This window comes from Puma concolor, chromosome E3, assembly GCF_028749965.1.
Source record: "Puma concolor isolate L17-30 chromosome E3, mPumCon1.1.hap2, whole genome shotgun sequence".
Lineage (NCBI taxonomy): Eukaryota > Metazoa > Chordata > Mammalia > Carnivora > Felidae > Puma > Puma concolor.
In genome coordinates, this window is record NC_141682.1 from 11170434 (window position 1) to 11187669 (window position 17236).

General features: G+C 54.2%; 1 protein-coding gene and 1 long non-coding RNA gene across 8 annotated transcripts in view; one reads left to right on the forward strand and one right to left on the reverse strand.

Annotated features, from left to right (window-relative positions):
- Positions 1 to 12805, forward strand: part of GTF2IRD1 (GTF2I repeat domain containing 1) — a 123955-nt gene extending 111150 nt beyond the window's left edge. For 4 of the 5 annotated variants that reach the window (XM_086692509.1, XM_086692510.1, XM_086692512.1 and 1 more), the window contains 3 exons: positions 1962 to 1999; positions 4082 to 4218; positions 5473 to 5720. In XM_086692509.1, coding sequence (XP_086548635.1) covers positions 1962 to 1999; positions 4082 to 4218; positions 5473 to 5541 — 244 coding nt within the window. In that variant the 3' untranslated portion in view covers positions 5542 to 5720. Of the gene's footprint in view, positions 1 to 1961; positions 2000 to 4081; positions 4219 to 5472; positions 5721 to 12665 lie in introns of those variants that run through there. The other variant, XM_086692511.1, reaches the window with a different exon arrangement.
- Positions 163 to 17236, reverse strand: part of LOC147572971 (uncharacterized) — a 53648-nt gene continuing 36574 nt past the window's right edge. For 2 of the 3 annotated variants that reach the window (XR_015245576.1, XR_015245574.1), the window contains 2 exons: positions 15341 to 15669; positions 163 to 3447 (listed from right to left, as the gene is read on the reverse strand). This is a non-coding gene — a long non-coding RNA (uncharacterized LOC147572971). The remainder of the gene's footprint in view (positions 3448 to 15340; positions 15670 to 17236) is intronic. The other variant, XR_015245575.1, reaches the window with a different exon arrangement.

Consider the following 17236-nt stretch of genomic DNA (forward strand, 5'->3'; position numbering starts at 1 on the left):
CCCCCCCCCCCAGGCACCCCAACGCTCTCATGTTAAAGATGAGGAAACTGATACCCAGAGCCAGGAAAGGGCCGGTATAAGTCGCAGTGGGTCAGCTGGGCTGCAAACTCAGATATCTTACTCCAGTCAAGGCCGCTGTAACACAAGACTACAGACCAGGGAGCTTATAAACAACAGACATTTACTTCTTACAGTTCCGGAGGCTGGGAAGTCCAGGATCAAGGTGGTGGCAGATTCAGGGTCTGGGGAGGACCCACTTCCTAGTTTCTAGATAACCATCTCCTCACTGTGTCCTCATACGCGTCCTCACATGCTGGAAGGGGAGAAGGGAGCTCTCTGGGGCCTGTTTTATAAGGCACTGATCCCATTCCTGAGGGCTCCTCCTTCATGACCTAAGTGCTCCCAAAGGCCCTGACTCCTAATGCCATCACACTGGGGACTAGGTCCCCACATAAGAATTTAGTTCAGGAGGGGGGCGCCTGGGTGGCTCAGTCAGTTGGGCATCCGACTTCGGCTCAGGTCATGATCTCGTGGTTTGGGAGTTCGAGCCCCGCGTCGGGCTCTGTGCTGGCAGCTCAGAGCCTGGAGCCTGCTTCAGATTCGGTGTCTCCCTCTCTCTCTGCCCCTCCCCTGCTTGCACTCTGTGTCTCTCGCTTTCAAAAATAAATAAACATAAAAAAAAAATTTTTTTTTTATGTTTACGAAAAAAAACAATTTAGTGGGGGTGGGGGGAGAGGGGGGACACAGACTTCCAATCTGTAGCTCCGTGTGTCCTAATTCCATCCCTTTCCAAACACACAGCCTCACCATTCATGGGTGTCGGTTTATTTTTAAAAATTTAATGAAATTTGACTTTTTCTGACTATACCATTAATGTTTCCCCATTTCAGTTATTTAGAAAATAATGGTTAGTTAGTACTCCCATCATGCAGAGATAACTACTGTGCACATTTTACCATATGTCCTTATCATCTCTTTTTATTTTGATAATTTTAAGTGTTTTTAAAATTTATAATTTACTTTTGAGGGAGAGAGAGAGAGAGAGAGAGACAGAGCACAAGCAGGGGAGGGACAGAGAGAGAGGGAGACACAGAATCCGAAGCAGGCTGCAGGCTCCCAGGTATCAGCACAGAGCCGGACGCGGGGCTCGAACCCATGAACCGCGAGACCATGACCTGAGCCGAAGTCGGACACTTAACTGACTGAGCCACCCAGGTGTCCCCTTATAGTCTCTTTTTTAAAATACACTCATTGACTAGAATATTTCTAGGGGTGCCTGGCTGGCTCAGTCAGTGGAGCATGTGACTCTTGATCTTGGGGTCATGAGTTTGAGCCCCATGTTGGGGGTAGAGATTACTTTAAAAATCAAAACAATTGGGTTTTTTTATTGTGCTTGGGTGGCTCAGTCAGTTAAGTGTCTGACTCCGACCCAGGTCCCGATCTCACAGTTCATGAGATCTCTCTGCTGGCAGCACAGAGCCCGCTTGGGATTCTTTCTCTTTCTTCCTCTCTCTCGGCCCCTCGCATGCTCATTCTCTCTCTCAATCTCTCTCTCTCTCTCTCTCTCTCAAAATAAGTAAATATTTAAAAAATTTTTGTTTTAATTCTTAAAAAAGGAAAACAAAATAATAATGCTCAAAGTAAGATAATCAATACAGTAAAAATCAAGAGATAAAAAAAAGACACCGTGATGAATATTCACTTAGATAAATCTAGGCACACGGTCCCGATCCCTCGCTCGAGCGTCACCCTCGAATTCTGGACGAGGATACCAGGCGCACAGGGGCGATCGTCTGCCTGCAGACAGGTGCTCGCCATTTTCAGCCGGGTCTTACCTGACTGGCCCTCCAGCGGCGGTGGCAGCGTCTCATGAGAGGGGTCGCCCACCTGCGGGGAGCAGCTGAGAAAGAAGAGCGGAAACCGCATTTTCTAACCGCCACCTCCTGTCTCTCGTCTTTCAGACCGTTTGCAGAAATCTGCAATGACGCCAAGGTGCCAGGTAAGGCGGAGGCCGAGGAGGCCCCCTCTCTGCCTCTCGGGGACCAGAGTCTGCGGGCAGATCTGGTCCAGGTGGCATGCAGTAGGTAGCTGACCACCTACAGAGTGTCGCGCCCCCACCCAGTATGACCACGGGGAGCCTGAGCCTTCCCCCTGCAGGGCCGGTATCCCCAGAAGGCCCCGGGAGCCTGCAGGTGCCCTCCAGAGGGGGCCCTGCCACAGCGGCGGCCGAGCGGGTCAGATCCGCTGGAGGCAACGAGGGCAGGCGGGAGCCTGGAGGAGAGGATGTCACATGGGATCACGGAAGCCACCTGGGAGGAGAGGGCCGATGTGTGTGGCCAGCAGGGGGAGGCAGGCCCACGCCAGCCCCGGGCCTGTCTCCCAGAAGCCTGGGGTTCACAGGAAGCTGGGAGACTGTCTGGTGGGATGGTTTCCCCGGGTGACTGGGAGACGTGCCGCTGATTCAGAGCACTCATCTCGTCCCAACCGCGTTGTGCAGCTGGGAGACTGAGGCCCAGAGAGGGAAAGGGGCTCGGCAGGGCCACCTGGGGAGTCGGTGGCCACCTCGAGCCTGGTGTCAGGACCATCCATCTGACCCGCAGGCCCCAGCCAGGGCTCAGTGGGGACAGTGACGGGCCCCCATGCTGGCCTGAGACCCGAGGCCCCCACTCCGGGTGGGTTCAGGTCCCCCAGGAACTCCGCGGCCTAGGGTGGCACGGCCCGACCAGAAGCCCCCGCCCCCCATCCTGCGCCAGTCACGGGCCAGGTGCGGCACTAGATTCGCAGGCAGGGAGGCCGTGACTTTGGGAGCTGTCCCTAGGTTGAAGGCAGAATGCAGATGGCCCTTCAGAGGCCTCGGGAGGAGAGTCTGGGACACGTGCTCAGAGGGTAGAAGCTATGACCTGCGTCTGCCCTCCCCTGACCTTGGCTGTCTTTACGGTCCTACCGTGACGCTGGGTTGGCCACCGCCCTGGGCCAGCACCTCTGACTTCATTTTCGGGCGGAGCCTCCTACAAAATCGCTTTGCTCCGACCCACTCCCAGGGCTCCTTCTGCCCCCAGAGTCTTCTGTTTCCCGGGGTGTCTATTTATGCCATGTCACAGACCCCCCCCAGCCTCTGGTATTTCTTCACCAGCCGGACAGTCACCTCGTGGGCCCAGCCCGCCCTCATGCTGTGTTATTACGACCCTTCTGGTTTCTACTCAGTGACCTGGCCACTCAGTCAAGCACCAAGCCCTGCTTGTGTAGCACACGGGGGCACATCCTTTCTCGAAGTCTCATATATTCATACCAGTTTAATGCGGTAGCAACAGAACACCTGCCGAGTCGTGCTTCGTGTCAGGCGGGGTACCAGGCTCTTGCCGACACATGATCTCCTTTGAGGCTCACGTCCCGTTGTTTTCCCCATTTGGCTCAGAGAGGTGAATCAGTTTGCCCGGCGTCACACAGCTAGGAATGGCAGTAACGGAATTTGAATTTACGACCTCTGACTGTAAACCAGAGTCTCTTCCCACGGGGGCGCTGCCCGTCCACTCACGGTACTTGTGGACCGTCCTCTGTCACAGCGTTACCAGGTCAGGGTCATCCCACATCCACAGCTAACAATACCAACGTCGATATGTGTTCTCAGTCGCTAAGTCGTTCTGGGGGCCCGGGCATACTGTCCACGGGAGCCTCCCAGCTACTGTATAGGATCTTACGTTTCACTCACAGGGAAATGGAAGCACAAGGCCATGGAGCGACTTCCCCCAAGGCCCGAGGCCGAGCCCTTCACCCCAGGAGTTGTGGGGAGGCCAGGCCCCACGGGCTGGACGGTCTGGGAGCAGAAAGAGGGCCGGGGCCTGAACTCGTTCCCCCGGGGGACGAGGCAGGCCGGAGAGCCACTGGGCTGTGCGGCCTGGTTAAGGAAGGGGGCTGGAGGGATGGGCCTTGGGGCCGGGGGCGGGGGGTGTCTGGGGGCTCTGGAGCCCTGAACGCTGAGAAGGGGACTTGAAGCACGAAAGCAGAGGCCTCCCCCAGAGGGGCCCGAAGCCGAGTCAGAGCAGCCCTGGCGTCTGGTGTCAGCAACCTTTTTTCCCACCAGCCAAAGACAGCAGCATTCCCAAGCGCAAGAGAAAGCGGGTCTCCGAAGGGAACTCCTTCTCCTCCTCCTCCTCGTCTTCCTCCTCCTCGTCCTCTAACCCAGAGTCCGTGGCGTCTACCAACCAGCTCTCACTCGTGGTAAAGTTGCACAGATCCGGGCCTGACCGCTCTGCTCTTTGGCCCTCGCCCCGCTTTCGGGCAGGGCCGGCTCCTCTGGGACGTGGGTTTGGGGCGCAGGGAAGCACTGGGTCTGAGCGGGGCTCCGCAGCCTCGGGGTGGCAGTCGCGTCTGCCCGATCGACCCACCAGATAGTCCAACCCTGTCACTGGCTGCTCCCGCGTCCCTGCCCTGGGTGGGAAGTCACACCCCCCACTGGGCAGGTGGGCAAGCCGAGCCCCCCCCCCCTCCCCCTGCCTCCGCCCCGGGAGAGGGGACAGGGGACTCCCCTGGACGGTGCCAGAACGGGGACCCCCGTGCAGTCGCCAGGTTAATCTCTGCTCACATCGCATGCTCTGGGCCTCACCACAGCCCCGTGAGGTTGTAGGCGTTACCCACAGTGTGTGGAGGAGGAAAACAAGGGGCAGAGGCTGGTTGACTGTGGCCTTACTGCGGTCAAGCCTCATTAGGGACACACACACACACTCGAGAGAGTTCTTTCTGACTTCAAAACACTAGCTCGGAAGTCCTGAGCCCAGTGGGGACAATACTGGAACACATTTGATGATGACTTGGAGATGTCTTTGTCCTTTGACCCTGCTTCCCCCCCCCTTTCTTTTTAAGTTTAATTTTTGAGAGTGCAAAGAGGGGGAGGGGCAGACGGGGGAGGGAGGGAGAGAATCCCAAGCAGGTTCCGCACCAAAGAGCACAGAGCCTGACACGGGCCTGGAACCCACAAAACTGTGAGATCACGACCTGAGCCGGAACCAAGAGTCAGACGCTTAACCAACTGAGCCACCCAGGCGCCTATAATTGTGCCTCCCTTTAAACATGGCAAACCCCAAAGTTCGGGCTGTAGGCTGTACCTTTGTCCCCACCTAGGGTCACTGGCTTTTCCCACCTCCAAGAGATGGGACTGGCTCTTTGGCATAAGGCCGGGGAGGGGGCGGAGTTGGTGGGGGTGCTCACCTTCTCTGAGCGAATCCTCGGTTCCCCCTGGTCCACGGAATAGCCCCTGGCACACAGGTGGGAGCAAGTCAGAAGGCCCCAGCCCAGGCTCCAGGGCCACTGGCAAAATGCATGACCTTGGACGGGTCTCGGGTCCCGTCTGGACCGTCAGGCTGCCTCCAAATGAATCCAGTGGGGAATCCCTTCAGAAAGCAGAGCTAAGTGGTCTGGTGTTCTTTCTGGGTCACCCGGAGTCCTAACTCGGGCCATTTGTCCCCCTCTCTCTAGCAATGGCCAATGTACATGGTGGACTATGCCGGCCTGAACGTGCAGCTCCCGGGACCTCTGAATTATTAGACCTCAGTGCTGAATCAGGACCTCACTCAGAAAGACTAAAGGAAATGTAATTTATGTACAAAGTGTATATTCGGATATGTATCGATGCCTTTTAGTTTTTCCAATGATTTTTACACTATATTCCTGCCACCAAGGCCTTTTTAAATAAGTAAAAAAAAAAAAAAAAAAAAAAAGTATTGCCCTTGCTCATAACTTCTGTGTAGTCTCATTTGGAATTAACAGCTGTCACTGAGGCGAGGTCAGGAAACCTGGCTCAGACAGCCTGCCAAGGTCCCCCCTTCCTTTGCCAAAGCAAAGGCGGTGTCCCTGACCGCTGGGCCGTGGTGTCTGGGGACTGACTTCACTCATTTCTCTGCGTGACCTCCAGATGACGTGTCCCGGGAGGCCAAGTGCCAGACTGAGCCCCTGGCCTCGGGGCCACAAGGTGGTAGGGGGCTGCCTGAGCTCCAGGAAGAGGTGAAGTCCAAAGTGTGAACTGTGATCAAGTGTGGAATCTCCGTGGCTGCAGAGAAGGCACCTTGGCAGAGGTGCTCTGGGTTGGACCTGGAGGGGTGGGGTGGCTTTTTGATGGAGCTCAGGGCATTTGAGCAGCAGAGGGATGGGTCACAGCTGTGTCTCGGAAAGGCCACTTTGGTGGCAGGTGGGAAGGTGAAGGAAGGGGTGAGACTGGAGGCAGAAGGGGTGGGGGGTTGAGAGGGCCTGGCCCTGGGCAGCTAATGGGGGAGGCAGGGTGGCCTCCCCTGGCTCCGAATCAAGAACCATCCGTGATGCTGAGACTTAGAGAGCGAGGCTGGGGTTGGCAAGGCAGAGCGGGACACGTGGGGCAGGACGGCGTTCTGGGAGAGCCCCTTGTGCCAAGGGCAGGGGGGCTGTGCCAAGCGAGACCTTGGGTGTTCCAGGAACAAGGTGTGGCTGGAGGTGAGACCAGGGATTCCTGGGGACACTCCCCAGGCAGGGCCCTGCACTCGGAGCCAGACTGAAGGGGGGAATGAGGCAAAGCTGTGCACCCCAGGGCCAGTCTGCATCCCTTTCCTCCCTGGCCTTGTGGAAGTGTGGAAGGCCCTGGGGGCCAGGTCCCGGGAGGCTTGGCTTGGAGGGAGGGGGCAGCCACGGCGGGGGGGGGGGGGGGGGGGGGGTAGAAGCTGGGAGACCACGCGGAGGCTCCTGTAGTTGTTCCAAGAAGAGCTGGCCGACGTTCCAGCCAGGTGGAGAACAACAAGGAGGTCAGCCAACAGGACTTGGAAGTCAATTGGACAGAAGTGCTGGGGCACGAAAGGGTCAGGGTGACCGCAGGGTCTAGCCAAGGGCCAGAGCCAGGCCTTTGACTTGGAGGAACCGAGTCCTGAGTCAGCTAATTACATGATCAAAACAGGCCAGAAGCTTCTGCCAACCCATGGGGTCAGTGAGGTGCCCAGATGGGGAGGGAAGGCCCCGTCCCAGCCTTCCGGACTCGGCTTCCTTCTGGAAAGACGCAAGAAGCCAGAAGCCACAAGGTTGGCAGGCCGTGCCCGCACTGTTCCTCTGGCGGCTGCCGCCACCACTTTGCAGTGTCCCTAGGACCCACCAGGGTGCTCCACTGTCCACCCTCAGACCCCTGCCCTTTTCAAATCTCCAGGATCAGGGCAGGGGCGCCCCCCCACATTCACCACCGCCCTCGAGGCAGAAACTATGAAATCGAGGATAACCTTGCAGCTGCCACCTTGCCTTCAGACCCCGCTCCTGGGGGCCGTCCTCCCCCATCTAATCCCGTCTCCCCGGATTAGGCGCCGCCGGTGCTTTTCCTGCCCCGCCCCCGCCCCACCCGCACCGAGCGCAAACCTCTCGGCCGGCGGGGCGGTTCGGGCTCTTCCCCTCCCACCCCCTCCCCTGCCTCTCACCCCACCGTCCGTCCCCTTCCTTCTCCACCGCGGCCACCGAGCACGACCGGCTTCCGCCCGGACACCCGCCTCCCCGGGCGCCCCCGCAGCGCGCCCGGGCCAGCTGGCGCCTCTCGGTCGCCTAGAGACGAGCCGCCGCCCCCGCCCAGACCCGCGGCCACGGCCGGAAGTGGCTCCTGCCCGGCGGGGGGTGGAGCGCCCGGTGAGGGCCCGGGAACCCCAGCGCTGCGGCCTGCGGGGCCTCCGCCATCTGTCTGCTTCCACTCCCGCTGTGCAGGCGCGTGCACCTAATCGGGTTGTGCAGCAAAACCCCGCGCCTCGGCCCGACCTCACTGCACGAAAGCAGAAGGGGGGACCCCCACCCCCAGGGCAACCTTTGCACCAAGAGGTGGCCTACGTCGGTTTCACCTCCTGTCTCGGGAGCTCTGCGCTCTGGGCCGCTTGGCCGGCCGGCCGCCCCCTCGCTTTGCCCACGGTGCCCAGTGCCGGCCCAGCCCGGATCCGTTGGGGATGCCTTCCTAGTTCCCACAAGCAGGCCTGCTTCCTGCAGAAGAACCCAGATGCTGTTTATGCAACCTCTCCAGAATCTCAGAGTACTGTACTTTTTAAAGTGATTTGATTCAAAGCACTCATTCTTTAATTAAAGTTCATTTAGCTGCCATCTGTCTGGGTTCAAAACGGCTTCGTGTTTTGCAACTCTAAATGAGGATTGTTATTGGATTTGTAAACACATCCACCAAAAAAAAAAAAAAAATCACAAAACATTTTCAGAAGTAATAAATGAGGAATGTGCAGAAGGAGTGTTACGAGCTGCATCTTAAACGTTCTAATTGCTGGGGAATGTATTCTGGTGGGTACATAATCATTTTATATACAAATCTTTGTACAAAAATCTGGTATCAGTGAAAAGATCAAGATTGTAGAAAATGCCGGAATTATATCTGACTGAAAACAGTAATAAAGCAATAATCAGCGCAGGGACAAAGCTAGGGCGAGGCGGGAGGGGAGGGGAAGGAGGGGCGGCTCTCCAGCACCTGTTCCCCCTGCAGCCTTCCTCCCTCACCGCCCAGGTGCCTCCCTTCTGCTAAGAAGAGGGTGATCCCGAGCTCCAGGGGCAGAGGCTTTGCTAGAATCCTGCAAAGGATCTTCTCTTAAGCAGTCAGAGCTTTACAGGGCACCTGGCTGGCTCAGTCGGTAGAGCACGTGACTCTTGATCTCAAAATCATGAGTTCAAGCCCCACTCTGGGTACAGAGATAACTTAAAAATAAAAAGCTTATTAAGGGATGTCTACTGAACCACAAGGTGTCTCACCTAGCCCAGCCAGGATGGAGAGGGACAGTAGCCCTTCACTTATTTTAATTTTGTGGTGCCATATGGAGTGGCTCAGTGAAAGGGGAATGCTCTTTGGGGAAAAAATATTCTTCACTGTGGAAACGGAGGCACAAGGTCAGTGGAGGGGCAGGGCGGCGGCTCTCAGAATGTACCATTCCTGTTGGCAACGTCCCGGGTGATGTCTGAGGGTACGAGGTGGGGATGTGGGAAGAAGCTGAGATGTGGATCCAAACAGGACCCAACGGGGGCACCTGGGTGGCTCGGTCGGTTAAGCGACTGACTCTTGCCATTGGCAAGACTTAACAGGTCATGATCTCACAGTTCGTTGGTTCGAGCGCCGCATCAGGCTCTGTGCTGAGGGCGCAGAGCCTGCCTGGGACTCTGTCTCCCTCCCTCTCTATCCCTCCCCCACTTGCCCTCTCCCTCAAAATAAATAAAAATAAATAAAACAAAACCAGGACCCAGTGACCCTCAGACTCTCTGCATGATTTCGCCTCTGCCTCGTGCTTCTCAGATGCCATCTTCAGGGCTGTCTGCGCTGTGCCGCCTTTCCCGCCTTTCCCTCACGTGGGGTTGGGGGGCTCCTTCTTCCATTTCCTCACGCGGCCCCCTCCCTTTCTTCCCAACTCAGCGTGGCACCTCCTCCCGGGTTTACCCGTCACCGAAATGTGCCCTCCTCAAAAGGCCTTTCCAGAACACCCAGTCCAAAGCAGATTGCCCCCACCCCACGATTTTTAAAATTCATTTTTTTTTTTTTTTAATGTTTATTTGTGAGATAGAGACACAGACGCGAGCAGGGGAGGGGCAGAGAGAGAGGGAGACAGAATCCAAAGCAAGTTCCGCGCTCCGAGCTGTCAGCACAGAGCCCAAAGCGGGGCTTGAACCCACGAACTGTGAGATCATGACCTGAGCTGAAGTCGGACGCTTAACCGACTGAGCCGCCTGGGTGCCCCCACCCCTGCCTTAAGCTTTATGATGGCGGGGACGGTGTACCCTGGAACTTAGCCCAGAGCCCAGGACGGGAGTACTGCTCGCCGTGGCCTCAGGGATTCATGAGTCAATCACACCCATCTGCACGAGGAGCAGAGAACGGATGATCCCTCCGCCCTAAGTCCTCCCACGTGACTCCAGTGACCTTGCCCCCACCTTACCTCCACCTCCGGAATCCATCATGGGGGAACCACGACCGGTGCCTCTGCCTGTGCTGCCATAAAATCTCGCTTTCTTGATTTCTGGCCACGTGTTTGCACTCCAGAGGCCCGAGATTTCGACACTGATGTCCCTGAAACAGCTCACCTGAGATGCAGGTGATGGGACTTAGGAGAAACACGAGGTGCCGGAAGAGGAACCAAAAGCACTCTGCCTCGCTTACGCTTGTTTCTTTACTTTTTGGAGAGAGAGGGAGAACATGCGCACACACACGTGAGCAGGGGAGGGGCGGAGGGAGAGGGAGAGAGAGAGAGAGGGAGACAGAGAATCTTAAGCAGGCTCCACACTCGGAGCAGAGCCTGAAGTGGGGCTCAATCCCAGGGCGGTGAGATCATGACCCGAGCTGATATTGAGTCAGACCATTAAATGACTGAGCCACTCAGGTGCCCCGCCTTGGATGCAACTTTTGCAAAAATCATCAAAACATCAAAAATACACTAAATGTTACAACGTCACAGCCTAACGTCAAGCAAGATTTTGCGTGCACCGTTAATTCTCACAGCCCTGCAAAGTAAACGTTTCTTCCTTTCACAGATGAAGAACCTGAGATTCAGAAAGATCAAGGGTTCGATCCCGGGTGACACGACCGGAAAAAACTGAGCACCAAGCCAGGATTCAAAGATTCAAGGCGCACCTGGGTGGCTCAGGCAGAGGAGCACGCGGCCCTTGATCTTGGGATTGTGAGTTCGAGCCCCACACTGGGTGTAGAGATTAATTAAAGAAAAATAAGTAATTTTTTTAATGCTTATTTATTTTTGAGAGAGAGACACACAGAGCGTGAGTGGTGGAGGGGCAGAGAGAGAAGGAGACACAGAATCTGAGGCGGAGGCTCCAGGCTCTGAGCTGGCAGCACAGAGCCCGATGTGGGTCTCGAGCTCACGAACCACGAGAGGTGACCTGAGCCGAAGTCAGGCGCTTAACGGACTGAGCCACCCAGGTGCCTCCAAAATAAACAGATTTTAGAAAAGAATGTTTAGGGGCACCTGGGTGGCTCAGTCCGTTAAGCGTCTCTTGATTTCGGCTCAGGTCATGATCTCGCGGTTTGTGGGTATCCAGCCCTGAGTCACATTATCAGTGCAAAGCCTGCTTGGGATTCTCTCTCTCTACCCCTCCCCCACCCCCCCCAAAATAAACAAACAAACTTAAAACAAGTGTTTGAAACGAAACAAAAAGCTAAGATTCAAGCCACCAAGACCACCTCAGGGGGGATCCTGGGCTCAACTGCCCTTCCCAGTATGGATGGAAAAGCAGCAGGCAACTTCAGGCTCGGGGAAGCTTCTCTTCCGTTACCCCGCCTTTTTTTAAAGTTTATTATTATTATTGATTTAAGTAATTGCTACACCCGACGGAGGGGGGGGGCTCGAACTCATGACCCCAAGATCAAGGGTCGCATGCTCCTCTGACTGAACCAGCCAGGTGCCCCCTGTTTAAAGAACAGGTGCCCCTTGTTTAAAGAACGCAAGTACAGGGCAGGGTGCCTGGGTGGCCCAGTGAGTTAAGCGGCTGACTCTTGATTTTGGCTCAGGTCATGGTTTCACCGTTCGTGGGTTCAGGCCCCTCATCGGGCTCTGCACTGGCAGTGTGGAGTCTGCTTAAGATTCTCTCTCTCTCTCTCTCTCTCTCTCTCTCTCTCTCTCTCCCTGCCCCTCCCTGATCACTCACTCTATCTCTCTCTCAAAAATTAACAAATAAAGGGGCGCCTGGGTGGCTCCCTCGGTTAAGCGTCCGACTTCAGCTCAGGTCATGATCTTGCATTTCATGAGTTCGAGCCCCACATCGGGCTCTGTGCTGACAGCTCAGAGCCTGGAGCCTGCTTCGGATTCTGTGTCTCCCCCTCTCTCTGCCCCTCACCTGCTTGTGCTCTCCTTCTGTCTCTCAAAAAATGAATAAACGTTAAAAAAAAATTTTTTTTTAAATAAACATTAAAAAAACAAACACACACAGGTACATTGGAAAAGGAAGAAATGGTACCAGCTAGTTCGGGCTTGCTCAGACCAGACACTGCTCTCAGCCCACAGGAAAGGAACATCATCAGGAGGCCACGGCTGGAGAGACCAGAGGCACACACTCATACACACACATACACAGTCACACTCACACACACTCGCACATACACGGTCACGCACACAGGCACACGCTCACCCACACTTAAAAACTTGTTAGAGGAGGTGTCGCAAGCCCCGACTGCAGTGTAGAGCCCCGCTTGAGGATATTGAGAAATTGGCTTCTGAAAAAGAAAATGCAGCATCGAGGAGCTGACCTGAGCCACAGCTCTGAGCATGCGCCACCCCTGCTAATGCTCACCCCTTCCAGCCTCTGCTGCCCCAGGAGGAAATCCACGGGCCTCACCCTGGCACCCGAGGCCCGGCCACTAGCTCCTTCTGTATCTCCCGCTGTGCCTTGAGCTCCAGCCAAACCAATGTCCTCACTGTTCTCAGAACATTCTAGAGCCTCTTGTACCCCCACACCTCTGCCCAGGCCTTCTGCCTGGCTGGCCCTTCCCCTTTCCTTTGCTTGACAAGGGGTCGCCCCGCTTTACGATCCAACAGAAGGGTCCTCCCAAGGCCAGCCCAGCCCAGCAGGTGCTCTCAACGCCACGTGCCATTATCCCCTGAAAAAGATATTGAAGGCCTGGCCTAAAACAGAAGCTCCTAATATCTCCTAAATATCCTCCAGCTAAAAGAATGTTCTTTTGCTCTCTGCAGGCTTGAAGATGTCATGCTATGAAGTCTCTGAGATACAGGACTTCCTTGCTCAGGAAATCGGCCATCCTTCTTCAAGCCTGCTTTTTTTTCCCTTTAACCCACCCTACCATGCTGTACTATTTATTTATTTTTTCAACGTTTTTTTTATTTATTTTTGGGACAGAGAGAGACAGAGCATGAACGGGGGAGGGGCAGAGAGAGAGGGAGACACAGTATCGGAAACAGGCTCCAGACTCCGAGCCATCAGCCCAGAGCCTGACGCGGGGCTCGAACTCCTGGACCGCGAGATCGTGACCTGGCTGAAGTCGGACGCTTAACCGACTGCGCCACCCAGGCGCCCCTATTTTTTAAGTGTACTTATTTATTTTGAGAGGGAGCATGCGAACGAGAGAGGGGCAGAGAGAGACGGGGGGAGAGAATCCCAAGCAGGCCCCGCAGTGTCAGGCTGGGGCCCGACACAGGGCTCAATCTCACGAATCCTGAGATCATGACCTGAGCCAAAATCAGGAGTTGGATACTTAACAGACTGAGCCACCCAGGCACCAACCCCCGCAGGACTTGTTTACTTTATAACTGGTGGAACTTCACCCATTTCACCCACCGCCCACCTCTGACAACCGCCTATCTGTTCTCTGTATCGAGGATTTTAGTTTTTTGTTTTTTGTTTTTTTTTTTTTAATGTTTATTTTTGAGAGACAGAGACAACGTGTGAACTGTGGTGGGGCAGAGAGAGAGAGGGAGACACAGAATCCGGGGCAGGCTCCAGGCTCTGAGCTGTCAGCACAGAGCCCGACGCGGGGCTCGAACCCACAAACCATGAGATCATGACCTAAGCTAACGTCGGTTGCTTACCCGACTGAGCCACCCAGGCACCCCTAGGACTTTGGTTCTTGAGAGTTTGGGGAGTTTTGTTGTTGTTGTTTTAGATTGTGCATATAAATGAGATCAGATGGTATTTTTCTCTCTCTGATTTATCTCACTTAGCCCAATGCCCTCAAGGTCCATCCATGTTGTCACAAATGCCAGGATTTCCTCCTTTTTTACTGCTGATTAACATTTCATTGTATATACACACCACATTCTCTTTCTTTCTCTCTTCCTTCCTTCCTTTCTTTCTTTTTAGTAATCTCTACGCCCAATGTGGGACTCCAACTCACAACCCCGAGATCAAGAGTCGCGCGCTTCACCCACTGATCCACCCACCCACCCACCCATCGATGGACACTTAGGTTGCTTCCATGTCTCGGCTACTGTGAATAATGCTGCAGTGAACACGGGCTGTCCGCATCTTTTCAAGTCAGTGTTCTTATTTCCTTCAGAGAAACACCCAGAAGTGGGACTGCCGGATCATATGGTAGATCTATTTTTAATTTTTTGAAGGACTTCCACACTGTTTTCCACAGTGGCTGCACCAATTTGCATTCCCACCGACGGTGCACGAGGGGTCCGTTTTCTCCACACCCCCGCCAACGCTGGCTGCCTTTGGTCTTTTTGATACAAGCCATCCTAACAGGCAGGCGGTGAGATCTCACTGTGGTTTTGATTTGCATTTCCCTGATGGTGAGCGACGCTGAGCACTTTTTCGCGTACCTGTTGGCCACCTGCATATCTTCTTTGGAAAAATGTCTATTCAGATCCTGTGCCCACTTTTTTAATTGGATTTTTTTTTTTTTTTTTTTTTTTTTGCCTACTGAGTCGTAAGAGTTCTTTATATATTTTGGATATTAACTCCTCATCAGATATACGATTTGCAAATATATTCTCCCATTCAGTAGGTTGCCTCTTGGTTTTTTTGGTCTCTGATGCTTTGTCCTTCCCCACAAGCTCTCCCTGCTCTACCCTCCTGTGTGGTCCTGTAGTTGGCCAGCTCTGTGGCTGCAGTCTGCTTCTGTCTCCTTTGCTTCTGGGACTTTCTTTTTCTCTTTCTTTTACTCCTGCCCCACCTCCTAACAAGAGATGCTCCTAGGGCACCTCGACAAATATATATTTTTTATTTTATTACTTTTCGAATGTTTATTCATTTTTGAGAGGGGAGGGAGAGGGGGACGGAGAACCCGAAGCGGGCTCCGTGCCGACAGCAGCGAGGCCAACGCAGGGTTCGAACTGGCAAACCGCAAGATCATGACCTGAGCCGAAGTCAGACAATCAACCGCCTGAGCCATCCAGGCACCCCAAATATATGTTTTTGTTTTTTTTTAAAGAGAGAGAGGCCCCTGGGTGGCTCAGTCGGTTGAGCTTCTGACTCTTGATTTGGACTCAGGTCATGATCCCAGGGTTGTGGGATTGAGCCCTGCCTCAGGCTCCACACTGAGAACGGAACCTGTTCACAGATTCTCTTTCTCTCTGGGGCACCTGGGTGGCTCAGTGGGTTAAGCGTCCGACTTTGGCTCAGGTCATAATCTCACAGTTTGTGAGTTCGAGCCCCACATCAGTCTCTGCGCTGACAGTGCAGAGCCTGCTTGGGATTCTCTCTCTCTCCCTCTCTCTGCTTCTCTCTGCCTCCCCCCCCCCCAAAAAAATCAGTAAATAAAAAGATTCTGACTGTGCACTCTCTCTCTCTCTCTCAAATAATAAAATAAAATAAAATAAAATAAAATAAAATAAAATAAAATAAAATGGAGAAAGAGAGATGTTCCCAGTGCTCTGGGTGAGCTCCCACTTGTCACACCCATTACCTGAGGGGTTTCTCCTCTCCGGGACCTTGGGTGTCCTCAGGGTGTCCTCAGGGCCTCAGCACCTTGGTTCCCTGGATCCAAAGGAAGAGAACGGTTGGAAGAAAATCTGCAAACAGGGAAGGGACTGCAGTGGTTGGGGAGTTCCCTGGTGTGACTTCGGTACGTTTGTGAGACACGGCCTCCTGGGTTGGCTGTCAGGGGCGGGAGGTAGAAGTGACCACGGTGTCTTCCCAAAAGGCCGCGAGCCCACGGGAGAGACAATTCGTTGGCTCATCTGGCCATGAAACAAGCATCAGCCACGTGCTTTGCCAAGACCCGGAGCCTCCTGCCTGGGATGGACAAGAAGCAGATGAAACAGCGGACTCCCAACCGCAAATGCAGCCCAGAGCCAGGAAGGAACGTGAACGGGGTGTAGGGACCAAGTCTGGGGTCCGCCAGGCCAAGAGCACGAGGAAGACAGATCCCCCCAGAAAGAGGAAGCACAGAATGGTCCCTGAGATTGGGCGGGGGGGGGGGGGTGGGGGGTGGGTGCAGTGCAGGTGAGAGGCCTGCCTTCTGCGAAGGTGGTGAGCGCTGGGTGAAGGGGAGAGGGCTGTGAGGCTGGAGAGGTGAGCAGAGGCGAGACTTCACCGGAGGGCCTGGAGGACACAGCCAGAGTCCATCTGGTCAGGGGAGTAACAGATTTCAATTTATGTTTGGTTTTGTTTTAATTTTTTCATTTAACTTTTATTTATTTATTTATTTATTTATTTATTTATTTATTTTTAAATGTTTATTTATTTGAGAGAGAGCAGGGCAGGGGCACAGAGAGAGAAAGAGGGAGAGAAGGAGAGAATCCCAAGCAGGCTCTGCCCTCAAAGCACGGACCCGACTTGGGGCTCGACCCCACGCATCGTGCCATCACGACGGGAGCTGAAATCAAGAGTCGGGTGCTTCACCGACTCAGCCACCCAGGCGCCCGACCCAAAGCACATTTCTTGCAGAGCTTCCTGGGATATCCTGAACTGATTTAAAGGGAACAAAAGAATAAGAACAAACAGCCACTGTCAGGCCAGGAGATAACCTAATCATATCAGGGGCAACAAATCAGTGACAAAACTCCCAGGGCTGATTCAACATCAAGATCGACCTGACACACATTCCTGAGTTATCTTTACAGGATCAAAACTCTGGCTCGGGGCGCCTGAGGGGCTCAAGTCAGTTAAGTGTCCGACTCTTGATTTCAGCTCGGGTCACGATCTCACGGTTTGTGGGATCGAGCCCCGCATCAGGCTCCGCGCTGACGCAGAACTCTCAAAGTAAATAAATAAACATTTAAAAAAAGTAAGTAATAAAAATACATAAAACTCAAGCGTGGTCACAGAATTGGCAAGGCCGACCCTTGCTGGCCCTCGTGCCTTCGACCCTGGACAGACAGATCACCTTAAGACGACCTGCCCTATTTCCCAGCTGAATCCCCCACTGCACAAGCCCCTTCACAAATCTATATGCATCCCTGACTTAAAGCTTCCCAGTTCTGTGGTTTGAGGAGACACCACTTTGGGAGATGGTCCCAGGGTCCTCATTTACTTGTCGCAAGTAATACCCTTCCTCTCTTTGGCTTCGTTGTGTCTTTTGGCTTCGATGCCCACCACGAGGCAGACCCAGTTATGGGTAACACTAGGACGGCAGTTGTAAAGAATAAAACAGAAAATAACAAGTGTTGGTGGGCATGTGTGAGAACTAGAACTTTCATGCATTGCTGGCAGGAATGTAAAATGGTGCAGCCACGAGGGGAAACAAGTTCTCAGAAGGCTAAACATAGAATCATCACATGAGGGGCGCCTGGGTGGCTCGGTCGGTTAAGCGTCTGACTTCGGCTCAGGTCACGATCTCACGGTTCGTGGGTTCGAGCCC